Source organism: Hylobates moloch, unplaced genomic scaffold (assembly GCF_009828535.3).
Source record: "Hylobates moloch isolate HMO894 unplaced genomic scaffold, HMol_V3 SCAFFOLD_23, whole genome shotgun sequence".
NCBI classification, from domain to species: Eukaryota; Metazoa; Chordata; class Mammalia; order Primates; family Hylobatidae; genus Hylobates; species Hylobates moloch.
Genome location: NW_026652298.1, coordinates 39,160,460 through 39,185,902, shown reverse-complemented (window position 1 = coordinate 39,185,902; position 25,443 = coordinate 39,160,460). Strand labels below are relative to the sequence as shown.

The window sequence follows — 25,443 nt, the reverse complement described above, 5'->3', positions numbered from 1 at the left end:
GGGCGTGGTGGCGGGCGCCTGTAGTCCCAGCTACTCGGAGAGGCTGAGGCAGGAGAATGGCCTGAACCCAGGAGGTGGAGCTTGCAGTGAGCCGAGATTGTGCCACTGCACTCCAGCCTGGGCGACAGAGCGAGACTCCGTCTCAAAAAAAAAAAAAAAAAAAAAAGAGAAGAAGCCTTACAGTGCAGGGGACATAGGATACAACAATACAATAGTCCAGCCAGCCACCAACAATAAATAATCACAGACCCTGAAGGAGGGTGGAGAACCAGTATGCAGTTACTACAACATATTACCAAAAATGGCCAGTTTTCACCAAAAAACTACAAGATATACAGACACAAGAAAGTATGACCCATACACATGAAAAAACAAAACAGGCAACAGAAACTGCCCAAATGTCACTTTTTTTTTTCCCTTGAGACAGGGTCACACTGTATCACCCCGGCTGGAGTGCCGTGGTAGGATCTCAGCTTACTGCAACCTCTGCCTCTCAGGCTCAAGGTATCCTCCCACTTTTGCCTCCGGAGTAGCTGGGATTACAGGCTTGCACAATCATGCCTGACTAATTTTTGTATATAACGTAGAGACGGGGTTTCACCATGTTGCCCAGGCTAGTCTCAAACTCCTGGACTCGAGTAACCTGCCCACTTCAACCTCCCAAAGTGCTGGGATTACAGTGGTGAGCCACTGCATCCAGCCTCCAGATGTCAGATTTAACAAAGACTTCAAAGCAGGCTGGGTGAGGTGGCTCACGCCTGTAATCTCAGCACTTTGGGAGGCAAGGTGGGTGGACCACTTGAGGTCAAGAGTTCGAGACCAGCCTGGCCAACATGGTGAAACCCCATCTCTACTAAAAATACAAAAATTAGCCGGGCTGCTGGTGCATGCCTGTAGTCCCAGCTACTTGGGAGGCTGAGGCAGGAGAATTGCTTGAACCCAGGAGGTGGAGGTTGCGGTGAGCCGAGATTGCGTCATTGCACTCCAACCGGGCGACAAGGGCAAAACTCCGTCTCAAAAAAATATATATAATAATAAATAAAAAATTAAAAAGAGCAGTCCCCAGTACCTGAGGGAGTAGAGGGGTGAGGCGAGGGATGCTACCTGGACCTAGCTGGCAGGCTGCCCTCCATCTTGCCCAGACTCTTCCTCTGACTCTAATTACCTGGGAGTCCCAGCCCAGGGTTTCTCCAAGTCAGGAGCCAGGGTGTTGGGATCTTCGAGGTCACTGGTCACAAGCACAGCCTCCAGGCCCAGCCGTAGCACACTCAGGGACCTGGGCCTGTGCCTCTTAACCCAGTTCTCCCACCGTCCCTACGACTTACGTTCTAGCATGACTGTCCTGGCCCAGCAGCCTCAGTGGTGGGGTGGGGGAGGCAGGAGCAGGGGCTCCCACGTGAATCCAGGGTGTCCCTGAGCTAAGGCCAGGAGGGGGTGACCTCCGCAGCTTCCGGGGCCCTGGGCGATCGGGCCGTCTCGCCTCCCCCTCTCACCAGGCCCGACACATCTGCTGGCCACCTTTCCCGGTAGACCGTAAGTTCCTCCCAGGCAGGGCCGCGGCTGAGTTCACTCCGTGGGTGTGGGGAAACCCTGGCGAAGAGAGTAGTGGGCGGGCTGTCACGGGAAGGGGCTGTCACCAGGGAAGAGGGGCTGTTGCAGAAGAAGAGAGGCTGTCCCGGGGGAGGGGCTGTTCGGGGGAGGGGCTGTCACCGGGGTACAGCCTGTCACTGGGAGAGGGGCTGTCACGGGGGAGGGGCTGTCACGGGGGAAGGACTGTCACGGGGAGGGCGGTGGCGCGGGGTTGATGGACAGCTGGCGGGGTCTCCAGGAGGGGCGAGTAGGGCGGGGCCGCCGCTAGGAAGGGGCTCGGGGCAAGGGAACCAGGAATTGGGGAGGACGTGAGGCAGGGGCTCGCGGGGGCGGGCCGCCGGGGAGGCCTGAGGGGCAGAGGTAACGCCGACCGGGCGAGGCGGAGGGGAGCGGCGAGGCGGCCACGCCGAGGCCCCTCACGGTGGGGTGTGGGCTCACCTGGGGCGGCTGGGCGGGGCGCGGGTCCGCGAGGGCCCAGATTCCGGGTCCGCGGAGGCCACGGGAGCCCTCGGGTGGCTCAGCGGGCCGGAGTCTGCCGTCGACTGTTCCGGACGCCCGGGCGGAGGACTCCCCTGAGGGGGAACGGCCCGTGAACGCGCGCGGAGCTGCTCGCGCCAAAAATTCCAAACCGGCCTCGAGGCTCCTCCCCCTCCCCAGTGCAGCCCGTCAGGGGTGCCCGGGCTCCGGGGCTCCTCCCCTCGTGCTGCGTGCGCGCCGCCGACCCGCCCCGCCGCTCACTGCGCAGGCGCACAGGGTCCTCTGCGGTGGCCCCACCGGGCGTGGGCGGCGGCCTGGATCTGAGTCGCCGCGCGGGGCCTCACCCGCCCAGTCCCTGGGACGCCCACTGCCCTCCAGGCCTCGCTCCCGACACCCACCGCCCTCGCTGGGCTGGCGTAATGTTTGGGTCCATGAAAGGGACGGCCATCCAGGTGCTCGGAGCAGGCGTAGCCCCAGGGTTACGCCGGATAGGACCAGGAAGTCCCTACGGCCTCCTGGGTCCCGGCACCCCCTTCTCACTCCGGCCGTGTTCTGAACCAGGGTCGTGGTGGGAGGCCAGACGCATGACCCCCCAATCCCTAGCGCGCGGCTTCGGGAGCCAGAAAAAGCCGCCTCTTCCAAGAAGCTCTCCAGATAGGCAGGACTCTGCTTGGCCTGACCTCGCCTGCCTGCAGCTTCCCTGCCAACAGGCCTCAGCTACTTTTTTTTTTCTTCTTCTTCCTTTTTTGAGATAGGGTCTCGCTGTCACCAAGGCTGGAATGCAGTGGTGCAGTCCCCAGGTTCAGGCGGTTCTCCCACCTCAGCCTGCCGAGTATGTGAGATCACAGGCGCGCGCCACCGCACTCGGCTCATGTATTTTATTTTGAGACAGGGTCTCCTTCTGTCGTCCAGGCTGGAGTGCAGTGGCGCGGTCTCGGCTCACTGTAACTTCCGCCTCCCAGGCTCAAGCGTTCCTCCCACCTCAGCCTCCTGAGTAGCTGGAACCACAGGCGCGCGCCACCACACCCAACTAATTTTTGCATTTTTTGTAGAGACGGTGTTTTACCATGTTGGCCAGGCTAGTCTCGAACTTCTGACCTCAAGCGATCCGCCCGCCTCGGCCTCCCAGAGGGCTGGGATTACAGGCGTGAGCCACCGCGACTGGCCGGCCGCAGGATCATAGTTCACTGCAGCCTCGAGCAGCTACTTCCGGGGCAGCTCCTCCATTCTCTGAGTTTGAGACTTGCTCTCAGCTCAGATCCCTTCAGCGCCCTCCTGGCTGAACGACCTTGGGAATGCACTGAGCCTTTCTGAGCTTCGGATTAGTCTCCTCTCCTAAAAAAAACAGCTGAGGACGCTGGGATGATCCCCTAAAGTGATTAGCAGGGGCCCTCGCGGAGCAAGCCGGGCTAGGGATTGTTCCTTCCCTCACCGAGGGGCTCTTTATCTGTTTAACTGGGTGGGAGGAGTACGCTTCCGGCCAACCCTCCTCCAAACGCTGGCCTTCTCACCCACACCTCTCCTTCCGCCTTATTTCTGCTATTGCCCTAATCTCTGTCCGTTGTTCTATCTTTTGTTTGTGAGTTTACTTGTTGACTACCTGCTCCTCCTAGCCCTGGCCGCCAGAACCAGTCCCCCAAACCCTCCATCCCCCCGCCCCCCACAAGTCTCTGACAGGTCATGGACTGCAAAGCTTCCACCAATTCAGTGCCTGCACCGTCTGTAAACGTTCTGTGCATGGAGCAGCAGTGTGGGGGAGGAGAGGTTGGGATCCTGACTGGGGGCGGCAGCCCACCTACCTGCACCTTTCCGTGTCCTTCGCATCTCTGGCAGCTGTGCCCCAGTGACTCAGGGAAGATCCTTGTTGATGACTCCAGACTGGCCCCCAGGAGGCCTGGGGCACACACAGGCCTCTCCCCAGCTGCCTAGGGCTACCTCTGCCAGCCCCGTCTCCCCGACAGGTCCCCTTCCAACCGCCCATTTTTGAAAGTTTGATTCACAATCATAATTAAAAACAAAAAAAAAGCATGGAAACACATGCTTCCGATGTAAATTTCACTGTGTGAGGAAACGCTGTAATATAAATATATGTAAATGGAAATAAGTAGAGGGAGCAGGTAAGTGCGTGGGCTGTGGTGTGAGGGAAACTAGGGCTGCGATCCTGCCTGCCCCAGTTTCTGCGTGTGTAAAATGGGGATAAAAATAATAGTTTTCTAACCTAGGCAACATAGCAAGGCCCCGTCTCAAGAAAGAAAAAAGAAAAGAAAGGAAGGGGCCGGGCGCGGTGGCTCACGCTTGTAATCCCAGCACTTTGGGAGGCCGAGGCGGGTGGATCACGAGGTCAGGAGATCGAGACCACGGTGAAACCCCGTCTCTACTAAAAAATACAAAAAATTAGCCGGGCGTGGTGGCGGGCGCCTGTAGTCCTAGCTACTCGGAGAGGCTGAGGCAGGAGAATGGCGTGAACCCAGGAGGCGGAGGCGGAGCTTGCAGTGAGCCGAGATTGCGCCACTGCACTCCAGCCTGGGCGACAGAGCGAGACTCCGTCTCAAAGAAAAAAAAAAAACTGTCTAAAAAAAGAAAGGAAGGGAAGACAGGGAAAGAAAAAGAGAAAGAAAGAAAAGAAAGGAAGGAAAGAAAAGGAAGGAAGGAAGGAAAGAAAGGGAGAGAAAAAAAGAAAAGAAGAAATAAACCAGTGAGGCACACTGGCACACACCTGGAGTCCCAGCTCCTCAGGAGGCTGGAGTGGGAGGATCGCTTGATCCCTGGAGTTAAAGGCTGCAGTGAGGGCCAGGTACAGTGGCTCATGCATGTAACCCCAGCAGTTTGGGAGGCTGAGGCGGGTGGATCACTGGAGGTCAGGAGTTCGAGACCAGGCTGGCCAACATGGTGAAACCCCTTCTCTTCTAAAAATACAAAAATTAGCTGGATGTGGTAGCAGGCGCCTGTAATCCCAGCTACTCGGGAGACTGAGGCAGGAGAATTGCTTGAACCTGGGAGGCAGAGGTTACAGTGAGCCCAGATCGCACCACTGCACTCCAACCTGGGTGACAAGAGCGAGACTCCGTCTCAAAAAAAAAAGGCTGCAGTGAGCCTGTGCAACAGAGTGAGACCCTGTAAAAAATATAAAGCGATAATAATAGTAGTTCCTCCTTCCTCGGGGAGTATGAGCACCAAATGAGAAAATGCCTGTGAAGTGCTTAGCACAGAGCCGAACACACAGTAGGGGCTTACTCATTGTTTAAGAATAACAGGCTGGGTGAGGTGGCTCACGCCTGTAATCCCAGCAGTTTGGCAGGCTGAGGCGGGCAGGTCACTTGAGCTCAGAAGTTAGAGACCAGCCTGGGCAATATGGCAAAACCCCGTCTCTACAAAAAATTCAAAAATTAGTTGGGCATGGTGGTGTGTACCTGTGCTCCCAGCTAGTCAAGAGGGTGAGGTGGGAGGATCGCTTGAGCCCAGGAGGTGGATGTTGCAGTGAGCCGAGATGGCGCCACTGCACTCCAGCCTGGGCGACAGAGCGAGACTCGGTCTCAAATTAATAATAATAATAATAATAATAAAAACAGTAAGACCCCCTCATCTGTACAGTCTGTTGCAGTTTTCAACGCTGCAGTCTGGGCCAAAAAGAGGCCCCAGGAGGAAAGAAGCCGGGACTCCTCTAACCACCTTGGGGTCACAGGGACCGAGGTACGGGCCCACAGGGTTCCGGACCAAAGCGCTTTGCCGACCTCCTTCCGGGAGGAATCCTCCGGGCCGCCGCCCAGGCACGCAGTTCCCGCGAGTCCCACGCGCGGGCCGTGCGCGCCCCCGTGTGTCCCGTCGCCGCCACAGCACCCGCGCCTCCGCCCAGATTCTCCCAGGAAGACGCACTCACCCGGTTTCGGCCACAAAACGAAAGGCGAGGCCGGGCGCGGTGGCTCAGGCCTGTAATCCTAGCACTTTGGGTGGCCGAGGAGGGCGGATCACCTGAGGTCAGGAGTTTGAGACCAGCCTGGCCAACATGGTGAAACCTCGATTCTATTAAAAACACAAAAAGTAGCCAGGCGTGGTGGCGGGCGCCTGTAATCCCACTTACACAGGAGGCTGTTACACAGGAGGCTGAGGCAGGAGAATCGCTTGAACCCGGGAGGCGGAGGTTGCAGTGGGCCGAGATCGCGCGACTGCACTCCAGCCTGGGCGACAAGAGCAAGACTCCCTCTCAAAAGAAAAAAAGCGAAGGAATGACGACCACAAGTGCAAACGTGGCTATCCTAATGGGAGGGAGGGGACTGTGATGGGTGCTTCTGCAGAACTGGCTATGTTCTATTTCTTGACCCAGGTGCTGGGTGCATAGGGGTTTGTCTCATAAGTACGATTGCTGCACGGCACATTCACATCTCATGTGCGCTAATCTTTGCATGCTATGTTTCACACTTGAATAAGGTTTTTTATTTTATTTATTTATTTATTTATTTATTTTCAGACGGAGCCTTGCTCTGTTGCCAGGCTGGAGTACAGTGGCGCGATCTCAGCTCACTGCATCCTCCACCTCCCGGGTTAAGCGATTCTCCGGCCTCAGCCTCCCGAGTAGCTGGGACTACAGGCGCGCACCACCATGCCCAGCTGACTTTTGTATTTTTAGTAGAGACAGAGTTTCACCACGTTGGCCAGGATGGTCTCAATCTCTTGACCTGGTGATCTGCCCACCTCGGCCTCCCAAAGTGCTGGGATTACAGGTGTGAGCCACCGCGCCCGGCCTGTGTTTTGATTATTTTTGAGACAGGGTCTCACTGTGTCGCCCAAGCAATAGTATGATCACGATTCACTGCAGCCTCAACCTCCCAAGCTGAAGTGATTCTCCCATCTTAGCCTCCCAAGTAGCTGGAACCAGGGGGGTGCACCACCCAACCCTGGCTAATTTTTAATTTCTTGTAGAGATGGGGGGCCTCATTATGTTGCCCAGGCTGGTCTCGAGCTCCCGGGCTCAAACAACCCTCCTGCCTCGGCCTCCTGAAGTACTGGAATTATAGGCATGAGCACTGTGCCTGGCCACACTTGCATAAGGCTTTTATTTTTCTGACACTACACCAAAGGAATTGCATAAGGTTTTTTTTGTTTTGTTTTGTTTTGTTTTAAGACGGAGTTTCACTCTTCTTGCCCAGGCTGGAGTGCAGTGGTGTGATCTCGGCTCACCACAACCTCCACCTCCCGGGTTCAACCAATTCTCCTGCCTCAGCCTCCAGAGTAGCTGGGATTATAGGCATGTGCCACCATGCCCAGCTAATTTTGTATTTTTAGTAGAGACGTGGTTTCTCCATGTGGTCAGGCTGGTCTTGAACTACCGGCCTCAGGTGATCACCCCACCTCGGCCTCCCAAAGTGCTGGGATTACAGGCATAAGCCACTGCACCAGGCCTGCATAAGGTTTTAATAAACTGGCAGATCGGTGGGGAGAAGGAGTTTGTAGAGGTCAGCTTTGCTGGTGTGAGTTGCCTTGGGATGCCTAGGAAGGTATACTAGAGGCTCCAATGCCTGGGTTTAGGCTGAAGAGCTGCCCAAGCAGTGGCCTGCAGGACCCTCAGCACAGCTGCGAGTGCAGAAGGTGTCCGCCCGGCTGGCGCCTGGCCACCGCTCCAGCTGTCCTCCCCAAATTCCTGCCCTCACAGGTGCCGCTGGTGTCAAGCAGCTGGCAGGGAGTCTCTTGCCATTTTAGGCAATGCACTTCCTGGGCCTGGGTCCTGCACTTCCAACACCCCTGCTGTCACCCTGCCCTTGGCCCTCAGCCCTAGCCCCTCATAGCTGCTCGTCTGTTCAGAGGCTGTGCTGTGTCCCCCTCAGGCCAGGGTGCCTGGGAGCAAAGGGTAGCCCAGGTCAAGACTCCATCAGGGGCTCTCCCAGCCCACACATAGTCTCTGTGCTGTCAGGCAGGCCCTGCCTGGGTGGGTCTGGGGGTGAGCAGAGAGGACTGGCTGTGCTGGGAGTCGGAGTGGCGGCATTGCAGGGGCTGGGACACCCGACTGGGCCCAGCCTGGTCCTGAGTGGCTGTCAGGCTGGACCGAGGCCCTGGGCTGGCTGGCATTTTCCAAGGCCATGCCAGCACCAGGCAGCCTGGCAGTGGTGGCGGGCACTGGTGTTCCCTCTGGCAGTGGCCAAGCTGGCGCCCATCCGTTACCTCCCACAGGGCGCCTCCTGGTTTCCCGCCTGCCTCCTCCTGGGCTACGCTTTCCCAGCGCCCTGCAGGGCAAGCCATGTGTCTGTGCAGGAGCTCTCAGCTGGCCCAGGTCTGAAGCAGACACCTCGTCCCATCTGGCACAACTGGGCCTACTGCCCGCCTATAAGCATGGAAGGTGCTTGAGAGCAGGGACAGCAGACGTGGGGACTGCCAGACTGCTGGGGTTCAGATCTCAGCCCCACCGCTCGAGAGTTGCACAATCTGAGCCAAGTCCCTTCCCCCGCCTCTGTTTCCCCATCTGTAAACGAGGATAAGCAGCAGTTCCTCCCAGTAGCCCCAACACAGAGTTGCTCTTATTGTCATTTTAGGGGAGACTGAACACACTTGGGAAGGCCCCGAGCCAGATGGAGTGGGTGTTTGTACCCTGTGTGAATCCAGCACCCAGCTGCTAGCCCTGGGGCTACTCGGCTGCCCTCCACGAATACACAGGGGACGTGTGCCTGCTGCCATGGGCGGGGCAGGTGGCCTGGCAGGAAAGCCCTCTCCGGGAGTCTGAATGGACCATCCCAGCTACCTTGGGCACTGATAGGATGGATGGGGCCAGGGGGCATCCCTGAGACCCTGTCAGCAGCCCATGAAGGTCCAGCCTCTGGGACCCCAACTCATGGCTGTCTGCCAGGCAAGACAGGAGGGGGGCGTTCAGGGCACTGTTCTGAGGCGCTGGGCTGAGGGGGCCTGCCATGAGCAGACAGTCCTCGTGCAAAGGTGGGTCTGTGGTCGGGAGGCGGGCACCGCGGGCATCATAGTGTGCCTGTGGGTGTGAGCCCTGGGGGTGGCTTCATGTGTGGGGAGAGCAGCAGCGGGGCACAGCCTACGATGTGGGTGAGGGGGGAGGCAGAGAGGGAGGGGGCGCAGGGACCTCAGTGCTGGGCTGGCCTATGAGTGAGGGTACCCGGTGGTAATTAACCCTGTAGTCTATTGGCAGCCGGACCTGGCCGCAGAAGTGTGGGCTCAGTAGCCCCTCTCGGAGAAGCCCCTGCTGCCCCTTCCTCATTATAGCCCCTCTCCAGACCCCCAGCCTAGCTGGGCTGCCTGGCTTGGCAGGCTGGACTCCTTAGCCAGTGGTGCCAGGAGGGGCTGGCTGGGCCAGGGACAGGCCAGCAGACAGACAGGGTGTGGGGCCTTCTGGACCAGGGTGCAGGGGCTAGGGGCTGAGTCACCGCTGTCCCCAGCCAGCCTGGTGGGGTCTGCAGGCTCATTGAGGGGTGGGGCCTGTTGTCCAGACCCCCATCCCCAGTGCCTCCCTGCCAGGCCCCCAGCACAGGGCCCCAGCTCCAAGTCCATCCACCCAGCCCCAGGCATGGAGAGCTGCTCCCAGCCCCCCACATCCCCTCCTCAGCCTCTCCTGCAGTCCTGCCCCCTCAACCCTGAGCGGTGGCCCTGCTAGTCTGTGACCGAAAGTTAGAGTCCCTGCTGAGGCAGGAGATGAGGCAGAGCTGGAAGGCCTCCAGGGACTCTCAGAGAGGCTGGGCACAGCTGGCCCGTCCTCCTGTGTCCCTGCCCCTCATGGAAGGAGAAGGGAGGAGGAAGGGGTGGCTCTGAAGTTGGGGGCTCTGGCCCACTCTGGCAGGCCGAGCCTCCATGAGGACAAAGGGTCCCCTGGTGGGGTCTGTGTGGTCTCAGGACTAGACGGGATGACGCCTGGCTTTTGTTGGGAACACCACCCGCCTGTCAGACAGGGTCTGAGTTGCTGTTACCCCCACCCCTGCTGTCTGCAACACTCCAAAGCCCTGGTTCCCGCCCTCTACCCAGCTGTGTTTGGGCTGGGCCTAGGGTGCCTGCCTGCCCCTTGCTGGGGGGGACATCTGAGCCCTCTGGGCCTGGCGCCAGGGCCTGAGTCGCTGACAGGGGTGGGGAAGTCTAGGGGGCCTGTCCTGCTGTCAGCGCCCATGATGGATGAGGGGCCAGAGCTAGACTCCTGCCACAGGGGGAGGTGGCAGGTGACCCCCAGGGTCTGCAGGCACAGCCTCTGCCTCTCACAGCTGGGGGGCCTGGGCGAGGGTCCTCACCCAGCCGGGGGTGCTTAAAGGCCCAAAGGGTGTGGGCCCTCCCACTCTGCCTAGAGTCATGGGCGCCTGGGCCTTCCCCGCAGCCCTTTTCCTTCTCTGCCTGACTTCCGAGAGCCTGCAAGGCGGTGAGGGCAGCTTGGGGCTGGGGGTTGGAGAGTGGGCATCTGTGACTGGGGCTGGGGGTCCAGGTGGGGCCTTGGCCAAATGCTGGGGTTCTGGAGACAAGGAGGGCTGGGGTGTGCAAAGCCTGGTCTGGGCAGAGAATTCAGACAGTGAGGGTTTTGGGGGGCTGGAGGATAGATGCCTGGGCCCTGCCCCATCTCAGCCTCTGGAGTCCCCAGCCTTGAGTCAGCACTGTCTTCCTTCCCCAGGGCTGCCCCCGCTGCCTCCTGGCCTGGGGAAAGGTACGTGGCCCCTCTGGCACTGGGGTCAGGAAGAGTCTCCCATCTCTCCTGCCCTGGGGTGTGGGAGCTCTCTGGGACTCCCAGTGCGAGGCCCAGGAGAGTTCAGGGCCCTTGCTGTCTTCCGGGCAGGGAGTCTCATCCAGTGTCCACTCAAGGGTGGGGAGCACAGACACCCTGCACTCGCAGAAGAGTCCGCCGAGTCCGCCGGGGCAGAACATGCAGCCCTGAGGAGGGGCCTGGGCTGGCTGAGAAGGGTGGGCAGGTGTGACAGGAGGGGCGGACCTACCGGCAGGCCAAAGGGGCCCGGAGGGGGAGAGGAGGGAGGAGACAAGGAGAGCTGAGCCTGCTGAGGGGCAGGAGGCAGAGTGTCATGGAAGGGTCTTTACTTCAGGGACCTGGGGGGTCCTAAGGGTAGGAGGAGGGGCTGCCCCGAGCCCTGATGCATCTGAGCTTCAGGAGAGAAAGATGGGGGGGGCAGAGGTGGTGAGAGGAGGAGGAGGAGATTTCCAGGAAGGGAGAGGAGCCCAGTACTGAGAATGGATGGGACAGGAGAGGAAGAGGGTGGAGTGGGGCAGAGCCCTGGCTCAGACACCTTTCTCCAGGCCCAGGGGCCCTCTAGCCTCCACTGCCCTGGCCCCAGACTGCTCACCTGCTCTGTCCTCTACCCTCCTGTGACAGCAGGGAAACTGAGACCTGGAGAGGGAGGTGGCACCCAGATTTGGGCCCCTTTGCCCCCTTGTAAGTTCCCCTGCTTCTCCCTGAACCCAACAGGCTTAGGGAGCCCAAATGGCTACCGATCTGGTAAAGCTGGTGGCAGGGTGCTTGGGGAGGGTGGCACACCAGCTCCCAGCTGCTCCAGCAGCCCGGGCTCAACATCTCACTTCTCCCACAGTCTATGGCCCCCACAGTGGCCTGGGAGCAGGTGAGGCCTGGCATAGGGAAGGGAGGCATCTGAGGGCGGGGCATGGGGCAGGGGGGAGGCAGGGCAGGAGCAGCGAAAGCTGGGCGGGGGGCAGGTAAAGGGGGAAGCAGTCATCTCAGAAATACGTGGGGACAGAGCATAGCCCCAGAGTGTCCCCCAGGCACCCTGGCTGGGGAGAGGGGAAGGCAGGCAGGAAGAAATGGAGCAGGGAGGGAAGAAAGGAAAGAGAGCAGAAAGGAAGGAGGGAGGGAAGGAGGGAGGGAAGGAGGCTGAAAGCCCCCACCTGTGCCCTACAGCCCTCCACCCTCATGGGAAGGGACTGAGTTCCCACAGGCCCGCTGCTTGGATAGGCTGTGGGCCAGGTGTGGGGTTCTGGCGGAGATCCTGGGGGAGGGGTGTCCCTCACTCCCTGTCTCTCCAGGCTATGATGGGGGCATGAAGCCACAGAAGCCAGGTGAACCCTGCCCCGGCCCCAGCTCTGTCTCCCCCTCTTTCTCTCACACTCCTCACCTCACCTCATCTGTCTCTCCAGGATTCGTGGTCAGGCATGGGCTGGGAACCCAGCCAGGTGAGAGCCATGGGGTCCCCTCCTTCCCTCCCTCCCAGGCCTCTGAGGGAAGAGGCAGGATTGGAGAGTGATTGTTGGGGGGAGGCGCAGGGAGCCTCTCAGGTTTGCTGGTGTCTGGCTTAGTCCAATGGGAGGTTCAAGGGTCTTGTAACCCCACCTCAGCTGGGAACCCAAACCTCCTCAGCTCACCTCTCCCTCTCCCACGAGCCCTTCCACTCAGAATGGCTGTGGAGCAGGTAGAGGTGGGATTGGGGGAGCTGGAAGCCAGGATTCTAGGGGTTTCCCTGGGATGGCGATTCCTGAGCCCCTCATCTGATCCCCCTCTCTTTCCCAGACACTGAAGGGGGCATGAAACCCCAAAACCTAGGTGAGGCTCGCCCAGCCCCTGCCTGCCTCACTCCTCCTAACTCCCTCCTGCCTTCTCGCCCCAGGGTTCAGGACCTTCCCAGGTGCTGCAGCCCAGCCAGGTGAGGTTGGGGGAAGCTGGTAATGGGAGGGGCTTGGGGGTGCCTAATCTTTGCCTGATACTGTGGGGGAGGGAATGCAGCCAGATCAGCATTTCCGGGGTCTTCTCCAGGCTCCCCCAGGCCTCAGAGAGGGCAGAACAGGTGGGTGTCTCACGGGAGGTGGGCAGGAGGGGACCGTGAGGAGTTCTGATGTCTGGCTTGGTAAGGGGACAGGGGCACCTGGGCCTCACCCCTGCCTCAGCTCAGTGTGGCTGTGGAGCAGAGAGCCCAGGGTGGGGAGGTGGGGCCCCTTCATCTGCCCATCTCTCTTCCCAGGCTTTGGAGGGGCTGTGAAACCCCAGAAGCCAGAGGCGAGCCTGCCCCACACCTGTCCCAGTGTCCACTTCCCGCCCTCTGTCTCTGCTCGACGCCCCATTCCCCCCTCATGTCCCTCTGGCTCTGTCTCCCCAGGACATGGAAACGGGCTGGGAGCAGGGGCCTTTCCAGTGGCTGGAGCCCAGCCAGGTGAGGAAACGTCGGGTGCGGCAGGACCTGGGCTTCCAGGAGGGAGGGGGAAGGGGTAGAGCAGAGTCAGGGCACCAGGAGCTGGGAGAGCTGGGCTCTGCAGGGAGGGCAGGGCTCAGCCACTCTGTCCCTTCCCAGGCCTGGGAGTGGGTATCAAACCTCCGAAGCCAGGTGAGGCAGAGCCCTGCCCCGCCTTGCCCACTTATATCCAGGCACCTCTGTGTCCCTCAAGCTTGCTCACCCCACCGCTCATGGCTCTCACCAATGTCTCCCCAGGATTGGGGCACAGAAGTGGTTTGGGTTCTGGCACTCTTCCAGGGGCAGGAACCCCACCAGGTGAGGGTGCCTGGGCAGGGGCCGCAGAGAGGGACAGGCAGGAGGGTTTAGGGTCCCAACCCTCTTAGGGGAGGAGCTCTTGGGATAATGTCAGCCTCTTTCTAGCTCTCCCCTGGCCTGGGGGAGAGGGAACCTCAGAAGCGGATGAAGGGAGGACCCTGCCCGCATGCCACCTCCATGCCACGCTCACCATGTCCTGTCCCTCTCTGTCCCCCTCTCAGTCTGTGTTACCCTCCCCAGGCACTGGTCCCTCTGTGGCCTGCCAATGCCATTCCTGTGGGTGGGGACTCCTGTGGAGGCCTCTGAGCTGCTCCCTGGGCATGCGCCCTTAGTGAACTGTCAGGGCATGGGGCACAGCGGCCCTGGGTGATGTTTGGACCACGGACCCGCACTCCACATGGCCTAGCTCCGGCCTCTGCTGCCCTCACCCCACAGGCCCAAAACCAGGTCAGGGAGGGTAGGGTGGAGCTGAGGGCCTGGGCTTGGGTCTGGGGGCTCCAGGGAGCTGCAGTCTCCTTTACCTGGTCTCTCTCTATTCCCGGCATGGGGCCGGAGGTAAAACCTCTGAAGACAGGTGTGCCTGCCCTTTCCTGTGTCCCTGTCCTCCACTCCCCACACACACACATCCAGCCCCGCCTCTGCTTCCTCCTTCTACTCGGTCTCCCAAGATCTGCTGATGGGAATGGGATGGGAGCTGGAGCCCAGCCAGGTGAGGGCAGCTGGACCACACTGGGATTCTAGGAGACACGGGGAAGAGCCAGGAGATGTCACAGGTCCAGAGGCAGAAAGTTTATTTCTGGGGGAGGACAGGGGATGGGTGGGGTCCGTGAGCCCCTGCTCTCGCCTCCCCCATCTTGACTATTTCCCCTGCATCTATGGCCTTGTCCCACCCTCAAGCCCTCCCCAGATCCACTCCTCACACACTGCTTCTCCTCCCAGGATACAACAATGGAAAGGGACCAGGAACCCAGCCAGGTCGGGGCCGAAGGGGCTGGGGTGGCTGGGGGAGATGTCAGAGGCCCGGGGCCACACTCTGGGTCCCAACAGATGGGCTCTTGGGGGTTCATTCATTCACCCAATCTCCCCTGAGCACCCGTCCCAAGCCAGGCCTCGGCTGGCCACAGAGGACAACCAAGCTGGTCAAGGGTGGCCACAGTCTGGACTCCCAGGCCAAGAACCAAATCCAACTTCGACTGCAGTCAGGCCTGGGAGGGAGTTCACACAAGACAGAAAGGGAGAGGGCAGGGGTCACGCGAGACAGAAAGGGAGAGGGCAGGGCTCCAGGCCCTAGCTCATTCCCACTGCACCACCATCCACACTCTTGTGTCTGCCCTCAAACAGGTCCTGCCGCTCAAAATGGCTTTGGACCAGGTAAAGAGGGTGGGGACGGAAGCGGGGAGCCTGGGGCTGAGATTCTGGGCACAGGCCCAGAGGAAAGGATCCCTCACCCTCTCATCTTCCCCCCAGGCTTTGGAGAGGGTGGAAAACCCCAGAAGCCAGGTGAGCCACACCCTGTCCCTGTCTCCCTGCCCATTTCCTATGCATCCAATGCTGCTTCCCTAGAGTCCCCGATCTCCCCATTCTCTTTGGCTCTGTCCCCTCGGATTTGGGAATAGGAATGGGCGGGGAGTCGGGGCCTTCCTGGGAGCTGGAACCCAGGCAGGTGAGGCCCTGGAGTTCTGGGAGCATGGAGGTCTTAGGGGTTGGGGGTTACTGATGTGGGGGCCTGGCCCTGGTCCTGAGCAGACAGGAAGGGATGGGTGGACTCACAGGAAGTCCTTCCCCTTCTCTTCCCAGGCCTGGGAGGGGGACTGAAGCCTCAGAGAGCAGGCGAGCCCCAACCTCTAGCCTCCCAACTTGGTCTCACACAACAAACCTCATTCAACAAACCAATCCAGGCCTGGAGCAGTGGGTAACACCTGTAATCCCAACAGTTCGGGAGGCAGAGTTAGGTGGATCAATTGAGCCCAAGAGTTCAAGACCAGCCTGGGCAACATTCCCAAGCTGGTCTTGAATTCTTGGGCTCAAGCAATCCATCTACAAAAAAAAAAAAAAAAAAAAAAAAAAACCTAGTCAGTTGTGGTGGCACGTGCCTGTAGTCCCAGCTACTCTGGAGGCTGAGAGGGGAGGATCACTTGAGCCCAGGAGGTCGAGGTAGTAGTGAGTGGAGATCTCGCCACTGCACTCCAGCCTGGGCGACAGAGGGAGATCCTGTTTAAAAAACAAACAGGCCGGGCACGGTGGCTCACACCTGTAATCCCAGCACTTTGGGAGGCTGAGGCGGGTGGATCACAAGGTCAGGAGATCAAGACCATCCTGGCTAACACGGTGAAACGCCGTCTCTACTGAAAATACAAAAAATTTAGTCAGGCGTGGTAGTGGGCACATGTACTCCCAGCTACTCGGGAGGCTGAGGCAGGAGAATGGTGTGAATGCAGGAGGCGGAGCTTGCAGTGAGCCGAGATCCCGCCACTGCACTCCAGCCTGGGCGACAAAGCGAGACTCCGTCTCAAAAACAAACAAACAAACAACAAACAACCAAAGTAATCCGTGGACCATGCCTGTTCTGAGCCAACCAGGTGCTGGGGACAGGCCCTCCCCAACCAGGGCCACGCTGGGGCATACAGTATGGGCTGAGGCTGCCCCAGAGCTGGGCTCTGGGCGTTCTGGGTAGGAGGCAGTAGAGGCCAGGGAGGAGAGAGTGGCCCAACCCTCTGAGAAACTCAACCAAAAAGAGAGTTTTGAACAAAGAAGGTACAGGCTCCAGCAAGATCTCAGACCTGGCCGGGCGGGGTGGCTCATGCCTGTAATCCCAGCACTTTGGGAGGCCTAGGCGGGTGGATCACTTGAGGTCAGGAGTTCGAGACCAGCCTGGCCAACATGGTGAAACCCTGTCTCTACTAAAAATACTAAAAATTAGCCGGGCGTGGTGGCGGGCACCTGTAATCCCAGCTACTCAGGAGCCTGAGGCAGGAGAATCACTTGAACCCGGGAGGCGGAGGTTGCAGTGAGCCGAGATCACGCCATTGCTCTCCGGCCTGGGCAACAAGAGCGAGACTCCATCTCAGGAAAATGAAAAAAAGACCTCAGACCCAAGATGTGGCAGGAGCTGGAGCTTGACAGTTGGAGGCTGCTGAGGAAAGGAACCTGCCTTTCTGGCTGGTTGAAGTTGGGGGTGGGGACACCCCTGCCCGAGGTGGCTGGAGATGGCATCCAGGGCTCTGGAGGCCCTTAACCCTTTCTCTCCTCCACAGGCCCCACCGCTCTAAATGGCTATAGACCAGGTAGGGGCGGGGCTGGGGTTTGGGGAGGCCTAGAGCTGGGGCCCCAGGTTCCTCACCTGCTCCCTGTCTCTCCACCAGGTTATGGGGGGGCCATGAAACGCCAGAAGCCAGGTGAGCCCTGCCCCGGCCTGTCCCTCTGCCTCCCCAAACCCTGAGCTCCCTCCCCTCATTCATACCCTGCCCTGATCTGTTCCCCCAGGATTCTAGTACAGGATTGGGCTGGGAGCCCAGCCAGGTGAAGGGGGTAGAGTCTGGGGTTCCGGGGCCTGCATCTGGGCGGCCTCTTCCTCCCAGGCGCGGGATTGGTGAATGATGGAGAGGGGTGACGGGGCATCTTTAAGATCCTTGGCTTCTGGCTTGGCCCTGAAGGGGAACCATAGGCGCTGTGTCCCCAGCTTAGCTCAGCCCTCCCTCCCCGACAAGCCCCCCACCTCAGAATGGCCCCGGAGCAGGTCCTGAGGGGGATGGGAGGAGCTGGGGTCAGATGCTGGGGTTCTGGGGTGGATCTGAGTTGGGGGCTCCTGGGTACCTCATCTGCTCCCCATTTTCCCAAAGGCTTTAGAGGGGACATGAAGGCACAGGAGCCAGGTGAGCCTGACTCTCCCTGGGCTTCTGTCTCCCCAACGTTCAGAGCCCCCTTCCCCCTCTCATCCCCACCTCCATCTGTCCCCCAGGATTAGGGAATGGGAATGGGCTGGGCGCTCAGCCAGGTGAGAGGGATGGGGTCTGGGGTCTACCCCTGGGGCGTCCTCTCCCTGCCTCCCTTCCCAGTCTCATAGGGGGCTGAGCTGGTGAATAACTGAAGGGCTGCTGGGAGGAAGCCTCCAGGGTTCCCTCACCTCCACCTTAACCAAACCCCAAATCCCCACCCCACGCCTCCTCTCCCCATAGTCTTGACAGCCCAGAACGGATTTGGATTTGGATTTGGAGCAGGTAGGAGCAGGGGTGGGGAGGGGCTGGGGGAGAATGTGGGTGGGGCCCCTGAGTCACTCACCAGCCCCCCTATATCTCCTCCAGGCCTTGGAGGGAATGTGAAGCCTCTGAAGCCAGGTGAGCCCCGCCCTGGTCTGCCTCTCTATGCACGAACCCCTGAAGCCATAAGCACTCTGCTCACGCTCCCTCCCTCTCTAGGATATGGGAAGAGGCTGAGAGCAGGGGCCTTCCCTGGGGCTGGAACCCAGCCAGGTGAGGACACCTGGGGTAGGAGCCCAGGCTTTTTTTTTTTTTTTTTTTTTGAGATGGAGTCTCGCTCTGTCGCCCAGGCTGGAGCGCAGTGGCACGATCTCGGTTCACTGCAACCTCCGCCTCCTGGGTTCAAATGATTCTCCTGCCTCAGCCTCCCGAGTAGCTGGGATTACAGACACCCACCACCACACCTGGCTAATTTTTCTGTTTTTAGTAGAGACAGGATTTCACCATGTTGGTCAGGCTGGTCTCGAACTCCTGACCTCAGATGATCCACCCGCCTTGGCATCCCAAAGTGTTGGGATGACAGGCGTGAGCCACCACGCTGGGCTGAGCCCAGGCTTCTTAGAGGGAAGGGGAAAGGCAGAGAGCGGGCCAGGGGGCCAGGAGGGCAGAGTGTGGGTCTGAATCCTGGGGAATTAAGTGCTACTGGCTGGCCGGGTGTGGCTCCGCTTCTGTGTCTCTCTGTAGGCCTGGGAGGGGGAGCCAGGTGGGGGAGGGCCCTGGCCCCCCGCCCTGTCTCTAGGGCTGCCTCCTCCTGTCGCCCCCTCCGAATGCCGCTGTCTCACACCCACCCCGTCCCTCCCCCTAGAATATGGCCATGGAAATGGACCAGGAGTCCAGCCAGGTGAGGGCAGCTGGGCCTGGCTTCCGAGTGGTTGGGAGGTGGGGCAGGAAGAGAGAAGCTGGGGCCACAGGGATGGAGAGCTGGGGTCTGGGGATCAGCAGCACTGGCTGGAGTTGATGTCAGCATCTCTGTCTCTCCCAGGCCTAGGAGCAGGGATGAAGCCTCAGATGCCAGGTGAGGGGACTGCCTGTGTCTGTGGCCCCACCTCCCCTAGATCCTGGTGTTCTAGCTGGGTCTGCGTGGGACTCCCAGGGGAGGGGTGACCCCTGCCTCATGAGTGAGGGGAGGTCTGTAGGAGCACCGAGGACCAAGGGGAGAGGAGGTGGGGGAGAGACTGAGAGCCCCCTTCCTGGCCCCTGCCTCCTTGTCCCCCACTGGCCCAGCCTTACCACGCTCCCTTTTTTGCCCCACAGGCCTGGGAGCTCCAAACGGCTATGGACCAGGTAGGGGCGGGGCTGGGGTTCCAGGAGGTCCAGAGTGGAGGCCTTGGGTCCCTCACTTGCTCCCTTTCTCTCCACCAGGCTATTTGGGGGTTGTGAAGGCCCAGAAGTCAGGTGAGCCCTGCCCGGCCTGTCCCTCTGCCTCCCCCAAACCCTGAGCTCCCTCCCTCATTCATACCCCACCTGAGCTCCATCGGGATTCAGGAGGGGGCTGGGAGCCCAGCCAGTGAGGGGGTGTTGGGCTGCTGTCCCTGTCTCCCTCCCAGGCCTCCAGGGCAGATGGGCACCAAAATGAGGGAGGAGAGGCGGCTCCAGGATCCCTGGTTTCTGACTTGGCTCTGAAAGGGGATCCAAAGGCCCTTCGCCCTCTCCTTAGCTAGAATCCCAAACCCCCTGCTCACCCCTCCCTCCCCACAGGCCCCTCAGCCCAGAATGGCTACAGAGCAGGTACTGGGGGGCTGGAGTTGCTGGGAGTGCAGAAAGGAGGAAAGAGGTGGGGCCTGGGTCTCCCCCGACCCTGTTCTGAGGGTTTTCTTGGGGGCTCCTGCAGCCTTAGAGGGGGTAGAGTCTGGAGAGGCGGCGGCACAAGGTGGAGGGAGGTGCTGCAAGCTCCAGTTCCTAAACTGGGAGGAAAGGGGGGCCAGGCTCCAGCCCCCTTCTGTACCCCAACCTCTCCCCATGCCACCCCATAGACCTTGCAGTTCCGACTGGTCATGGACCAGGTAGGGGAGGTTGGCATGGGCACCGGGTGGGGGACAGACGCCGGGTCTGGAAGAGGCCCCTCAGCGAGGAGTGGGCCATGGGTCCCTCACCTGCTCGCATCTCTCCAGGTGCTGGAGAGGGCATGAAACCGCAGAAGCCAGGTAAGCCCTTCCCACTCCTCCTCACTCTCCCTACCTGCAGAAACTGCCTACCCCTCCACCCGTTTCCCCTCCCAAGCTGTACCCTGTCTCCCCAGGGTGCAAGAATGGGCTGGAGCTGAAGCCTTCCTGTGGGAAGGAGCCCAGCCAGGTGAGGGAGGTGGGCGGGACCTGGAGCAGAGGGGAAGAAGGACAGGCTCCAAGGGACAGAGTTGGGTCTCAGCTGGGGAAGGGGTGGGGTGGCTTGGCCTGTCCATTATTCTCCATGGGTCTCTGGCCTGGGAGGGAGCCAGAAACCTCCAAAGCCGAGTTCCTCTCTGCCCCTCTTCCTGCCTTCTCCAAGGTCCCCCACTCCAACCCCGCCCTCATGCCCTGCTCTCCCTCCCAGGATACACACCAGGGACCTGGCTGGGGCTCCTGCCAGGTGAAAAGGTGGGGCTAGGGGGATCAGCAGGGGAGAGAGGGGTTCACTACACCCCTCGGGCAGGCTGATGTCTGAACTGGCCTCTTTCTGTCTCTCCCCAGGCCTGCGAGGGACCATGAAGCCTCAGAAGTCAGGCAAGTGGGGGACCCCTGACTCTGCCCCACACCTCCTTCTGCCTCTCAGCCCTTCTAGCCCCCGCCCCCAGTGTTGCCACACTCATCTCTGCTTTCCCTCTCCAGGATATGGCCATGAAAATGGGCCCTGGCCAGGTGAGGCCACTGGGACCAGGGGTGGGGGCCCAGGAGGAAGGGAGAGGGAGGCTGCTGGAAGACGGAGGGGCCTCCATCAGGAGCCCCATCCCTGCCAGATCCCTACGTCCCTCTATCCCCTGCCTGGATCCCCAGGTCCCCCCTGCAGAGTGTGGCCCAAGGGAGCTGGGCTTTTTCCAGCCTGGCTAATGTCCCCCTTAGGTGCTGGGTCTGCCCTAGAAGCCACTACAGGCCGGTGGCTTGGCCAGGCCAAGGCCTCCTGGGTGGCGTCGGTGAGGACTGGCCTGGAGCATAGCCCCACCCCTCCATTCCTTCCCATCATAGGTCCCTGCAATGCGAGGGTCGCTCCGATGCTCCTCCCCAGGCTTCCCACTCCAGGGGTCCCTTCGGACAAAGAGGGTGGCTGGGGCCTGAAACCCCAGCCCCCTTCTGCAGTGCAGAATGGCAAGTTACCAAGTCAGTGTGGAGTGGGGGTGCCTGGGGGGCACTGGGAAACACCTGGCCCTACGAGGGTCAGGGCCTGGCTGCCATGTCCCACTCTGTCCTCAGATGCCAAGGCTCAGAGAGGGCAGTGACTTGTCACACAGTGATCTGCTGAGGAGAAGCCTGAACTCTGGCCCTGGGACCCCATGTGGCCCCCAGTATGGGAGTCCTTTCCATCCCTGCCCCGTGGCATCTGCAGTCTCTCAAGCCCTGGGCTGGGCTCCCTCCTGCCCCTAACTTTCCTCCTAGCACCAATGCCAGCCATGCAGTGGGGACTGAAACCTCAGAAAGCAGGTGTGAGGCTGTCTGCCCCCAGGCCCCACATCCCAGAGGAACAAACTCTCAGCTAGGTCTATCCTCTGTCCCCACCCCAGATCAGGGTCACCCTTCCACCACCCTTTTTCCCTAGGCTGCCTCAGCTATTCAGGCACCCTAAGGCCAGGAAGTCCCTCCCCGAGTCTACCCTCTTCTACCCTCTTGCTCCTTTTTTTTTTTTTTTTTTGAGACAGTCTCGCTCTGTTGCCCAGGCTGGAATGCAGTGGTGCAATTTTGGCTCACTGCAAAATAAGCCTCCCAAGTAGTTGGCATTACAGGCACGCACCAACATACTTGGCTAATCTTTGTATTTTTGTAGAGATGGGGTTTCGTCACATTGGACAGGCTGGTCTCAAACTCCTGGCTTCAAGTGATCAGCCCACCTCAGCCTCCCAAAGTGCTGGGATTACAGGCGTGAGCCACTGTGCCCAGTCTCTTGCTGCTCTCTAAGTTTCTTCTGGTTCCATTCCCTGTGGACAGGAAAAGTCTCTGCTTCTCCTTCAGAGTTCCTAAGGTCGATCTTTGGCTCCCCAAGGAGTCAGGGGAGGCCTGGGTCCTCTGCACTGACTTCCTTTCTCCTCACAGGTCACCAGCCTCCAAATGGCTATGAGCCAGGAGCAGAACCGGGTTAGGCGGCCCATCCTGGAGTTCCTCCCTTCCCTTCCCCTCCTCTTCCCTCCTCTTCCTTCTGCCATCCCAGGAAGAGGGGAGTCCAGGGCTGTGGCTCTCGCTGACCCCCATCTCTGAGTCACAGTTTTCTCTCCCCCAGGTTTTAATGGTGGCCTCGAGCCACAGAAAATTGGTGAGTCTTCCTGGGCCCCCTACCCATGTCGGGCAGAAGCTGGCATCTCCCTCATGGCTGAGTCAGTCTGTCTGTCCACATCTCCCTGTCTATGAGCTGGTCACCTGGCCCTCCTGATGCTGTCCCTGTTCCACTAGCCTGTCCCTAGCTCCTCTCCAATCTCTGTCCTGCAGGTTTAGGTTATGAGAATGGTGTCCTGGGAGCCAGGGTGTTCCCCGAGGCCCACCCACAGCCAGGTGCCTGGGGAGCAGGGGTGGGGGTGGGAGAGTTGGGCTCAGGGCCCCAGCCCAGCCTCTGACACCCTCTTTCCTCCTCCAGGGTTCCATGGGGCCAGTGGTTTTAGGAATGGTGAGTCAGACCCAGGGGACAAAGTGCAGTGGAGTGGGGGAGACAACAGCCCAGGGGCTAGGTGGGAATGACCAGAGTCTCTTGCAGGAGATAGGGTGGAAACTCTGGTGTACCCCAAAGCAGCGGCTCCAGCCCCTGAAGGAAATGGTAAGAAAGAGCTTTCAGGAAGCAGAGCCAAGCCCAACAGGGGCCGGGGGTCCCAGCTCCTGTGGGCAAGCGTACCCCTGCCAGCTCTCCTCCCCACAGGGCAGGCCGGCGTGCTGTGGAACTCTCGCTGGCCCACCCTCCAGGCCTGGGGGGCCGGCTTGAAGCCTGGATATCAGGCTGGAGATGAATATGCTGAGGCCAGGAGCCAGCCAGGTAACGGGATGCCTGGATGAGTGTGTTGGGGCCATTAGAGGTGGCTTCAGGGAACTGGGCCCTGGGCCCAGGTCTACCCACAGCCCCACAGAGATGGAAGGTACAGCCCTCTTGGCGGAGGGAATGGAGTGAGTGGGAAGAGGCCAGGAGGGCATAGGCAGAAAGGAGTATGAAGGAACGGGGCTGGAGGAGAGGCCAGCAGAGCCCAGGACCCTGAGAGCTAGCCCGGACACTGGACCAAGAAGGGGAGGTGATGGAGCTGGGAACGAGGGCCATCACGGACTCAGTTCTCCACACTCTGTCCCTCTACCGCGGGTCCTCTGAGAAGCTGAGGCAGAGCTGAGCCCTGGGCCCTCCAGGGAGGGGGGGACTCCCAGAACCTGGGTTGAAGCTGGGGTGGACGGAAGCTCTCTGGTGACCCGAGTGCCCCTGGTCTGTCTGTGCCATAGGGGGCCCCGACGTGAAAAGAGGCAGCAATGGCCAGCTGGGGAATGGCTACGGAGGTGAGAGGGAGGCGCAATGGCCGAGCTGCCTGCCCAAAGGCCCCCCGTGGTCACCCCTCCAGCCGCACTGGGGGACACCCAGCCCTTGGGAAGGATAGCAGTTTCTGCCACCTGTAGGTGGCTGCTGAGTGACTGACCCCAGAAGCTCAGGTCCCTGGGAGGGGAGGAGGGGGCAAGGCCTCACCAGGGCCCCACCCCTCCCTAGCCCGGCTCTACCTCTTCCCAGGCCGCTGCCCTCTGGGGAAATGCCGAGCACTGCAGTGCCCCTGCGAGTCCCTCTGCCTCACACCCTCGCCTGCCCAGCAAGGAAGACAGACCCTCGGGCTTGGCCTCCGGTGCTGCCTGGCCGGGGGTCTCCTCTGTGCTAGAACCACAAACGTGCTTCCCTGCTTCCCTCCACGTGCCATGCAAGGGGCTTGCCGACCAGGGTGGGAATGGCATGGGCCCGCAGCCACCACCCAGCACCTCATTCATTCATTCGACAAACATTAATGAGGCCATGTGCCAGGGACCATGTTCCCAACAGGAGAAACCATGAGAAGAAGAAAACAGACTCGATCAACGCCTGCCCTCAGGGAGGGCATCACTTGGTCACCGCCTAGTGGGGGAACCATATCCAAGTTAGGAGACTTGTGCATGGGAAAGAACACTTCATTGTTTGTGTTTTCATTTATAATCCATTTATTAAAGTTGTTAGATAAAAATCTCATTTTCCTTAAACCTTTATAGTGGCCTTCCAGATATTGTATTGACTAATAATTTGGATGTAAAACTCACTTTCACATTCTGTGATGAATGATCAATTAGTTTATTTATTTATTTTTTTTTTTTTGAGAGGGAGTCTCGCTCTGTCGCCCAGGCTGGAGTGCAGTGGCGCAATCTCGGCTCACTGCAAGCTCCGCCTCCCGGGTTCACGCCATTCTCCTGCCTCAGCCTCTCCGAGTAGCTGGGACTACAGGCGCCCGCCACCACGCCCGGCTAATTTTTTCGTATTTTTTAGTAGAGACGGGGTTTCACCGTGGTCTCGATCTCCTGACCTCGTGATCCACCCGCCTCGGCCTCCCAAAGTGCTGGGATTACAAGCGTGAGCCACCGCGCCCGGCCGATCAATTAGTTTATAAATTTCACAGCTCGGCCAGGCATGGTGGGTCACGCCTGTAATCCCAGTATTTTCGGAGGCCAAGGCAGGAGGATTGCTTGAGCCTACAATTTCAAGACCAGTCTGGGCAATATACTGAGACCCTCATCTCTATAAAAAATAAATAAGTAAATAAAAACAAATATGAATTTCACAGCTCGACTTTTCCCTAAATATTTTGCATGCCTTAAATGCCTGATTAACGAAATACCCTTAGACAACGCAAACAACAATTAGAAACATAATCAACTTGACTCTCTTGATTCTCTTTTTTTTTTTTTTTTTTTGAGACAGAGTCTCGCTCTGTCACCCAGGCTGAAGTGCCGTGGCGCAATCTCGGCTCACTGCAAGCTCTGCCTCCCGGGTTCATGCCATTCTCCTGCCTCAGCCTCCCAAGTAGCTAGGACTACAGGCGCCTGCCCAGCTAATTTTTTGTATTTTTAGTAGAGACGGGGTTTCACCGTGTTAGCCAGGATGGTCTCGATCACCTGACCTTGAGATCTGCCCGCCTCGGCCTCCCAAAGTGCTGTGATTACAGGCGTGAGCCACCGCGCCTGGCGACTCCCATCTCCACAAATAAAAAAATTAGCCTGGCAGGGTGGCGCATGCCTGTAGTCTCGGCTCCTTGGGAGGCTGAGGTGAGAGGATTACTTGAGCCGAGGAGGTCGAGGCTGCAGTGAGCCATGATGGCACTACTGCACTCCAGCCTGGGCGAAAGAGCAATATCCTGTATCAAAAAAAAAAAAAGTTTCTATCTTCCAATTTTGAATAGATTGACCATTTTATCCTTTTTGTTCTGAGCTACCAGATTCTCACCCATCTGTCATTTACAGTTGTTCTTAGGAACTTTAACACAAACGCTAAGTATATTATCACCAAACTTTGCTTTTGAATTGTGATATCGTTTTATCTTT

The 25,443-nt window shown here is 59.4% G+C and overlaps 2 protein-coding genes across 5 annotated transcripts in view; one reads left to right on the top strand and one right to left on the bottom strand.

Annotated features, from left to right (window-relative positions):
- PKMYT1 (protein kinase, membrane associated tyrosine/threonine 1) overlaps positions 1-2,264 on the bottom strand; it is a 13,484-nt gene extending 11,220 nt beyond the window's left edge. For 2 of the 4 annotated variants that reach the window (XM_058434052.1, XM_032145342.2), the window contains exon 1: positions 1,326-1,481. In XM_058434052.1, coding sequence (XP_058290035.1) covers positions 1,326-1,335 — 10 coding nt within the window. In that variant the 5' untranslated portion in view covers positions 1,336-1,481. The other 2 variants (XM_058434051.1, XM_032145343.2) reach the window with 2 other exon arrangements.
- An 8,083-nt stretch (positions 2,265-10,347) lies between these two features.
- On the top strand, positions 10,348-23,993 carry GREP1 (glycine rich extracellular protein 1). Its single transcript, XM_058433942.1, is given in 30 exon segments — positions 10,348-10,411; positions 10,661-10,693; positions 11,586-11,615; positions 12,037-12,069; positions 12,148-12,183; positions 12,615-12,650; positions 13,101-13,154; positions 13,431-13,490; positions 14,430-14,465; positions 14,832-14,861; positions 14,958-14,990; positions 16,745-16,774; positions 16,853-16,885; positions 16,974-17,009; positions 17,330-17,362; positions 17,666-17,707; positions 17,792-17,824; positions 18,552-18,587; positions 18,729-18,761; positions 19,109-19,141; positions 19,858-19,890; positions 20,413-20,445; positions 20,551-20,580; positions 20,905-21,036; positions 21,964-22,005; positions 22,148-22,180; positions 22,775-22,888; positions 23,338-23,391; positions 23,618-23,726; positions 23,918-23,993. Coding segments are annotated over 30 exon segments (1,410 nt in total).
- Positions 23,994-25,443: the final 1,450 nt, after the last annotated feature.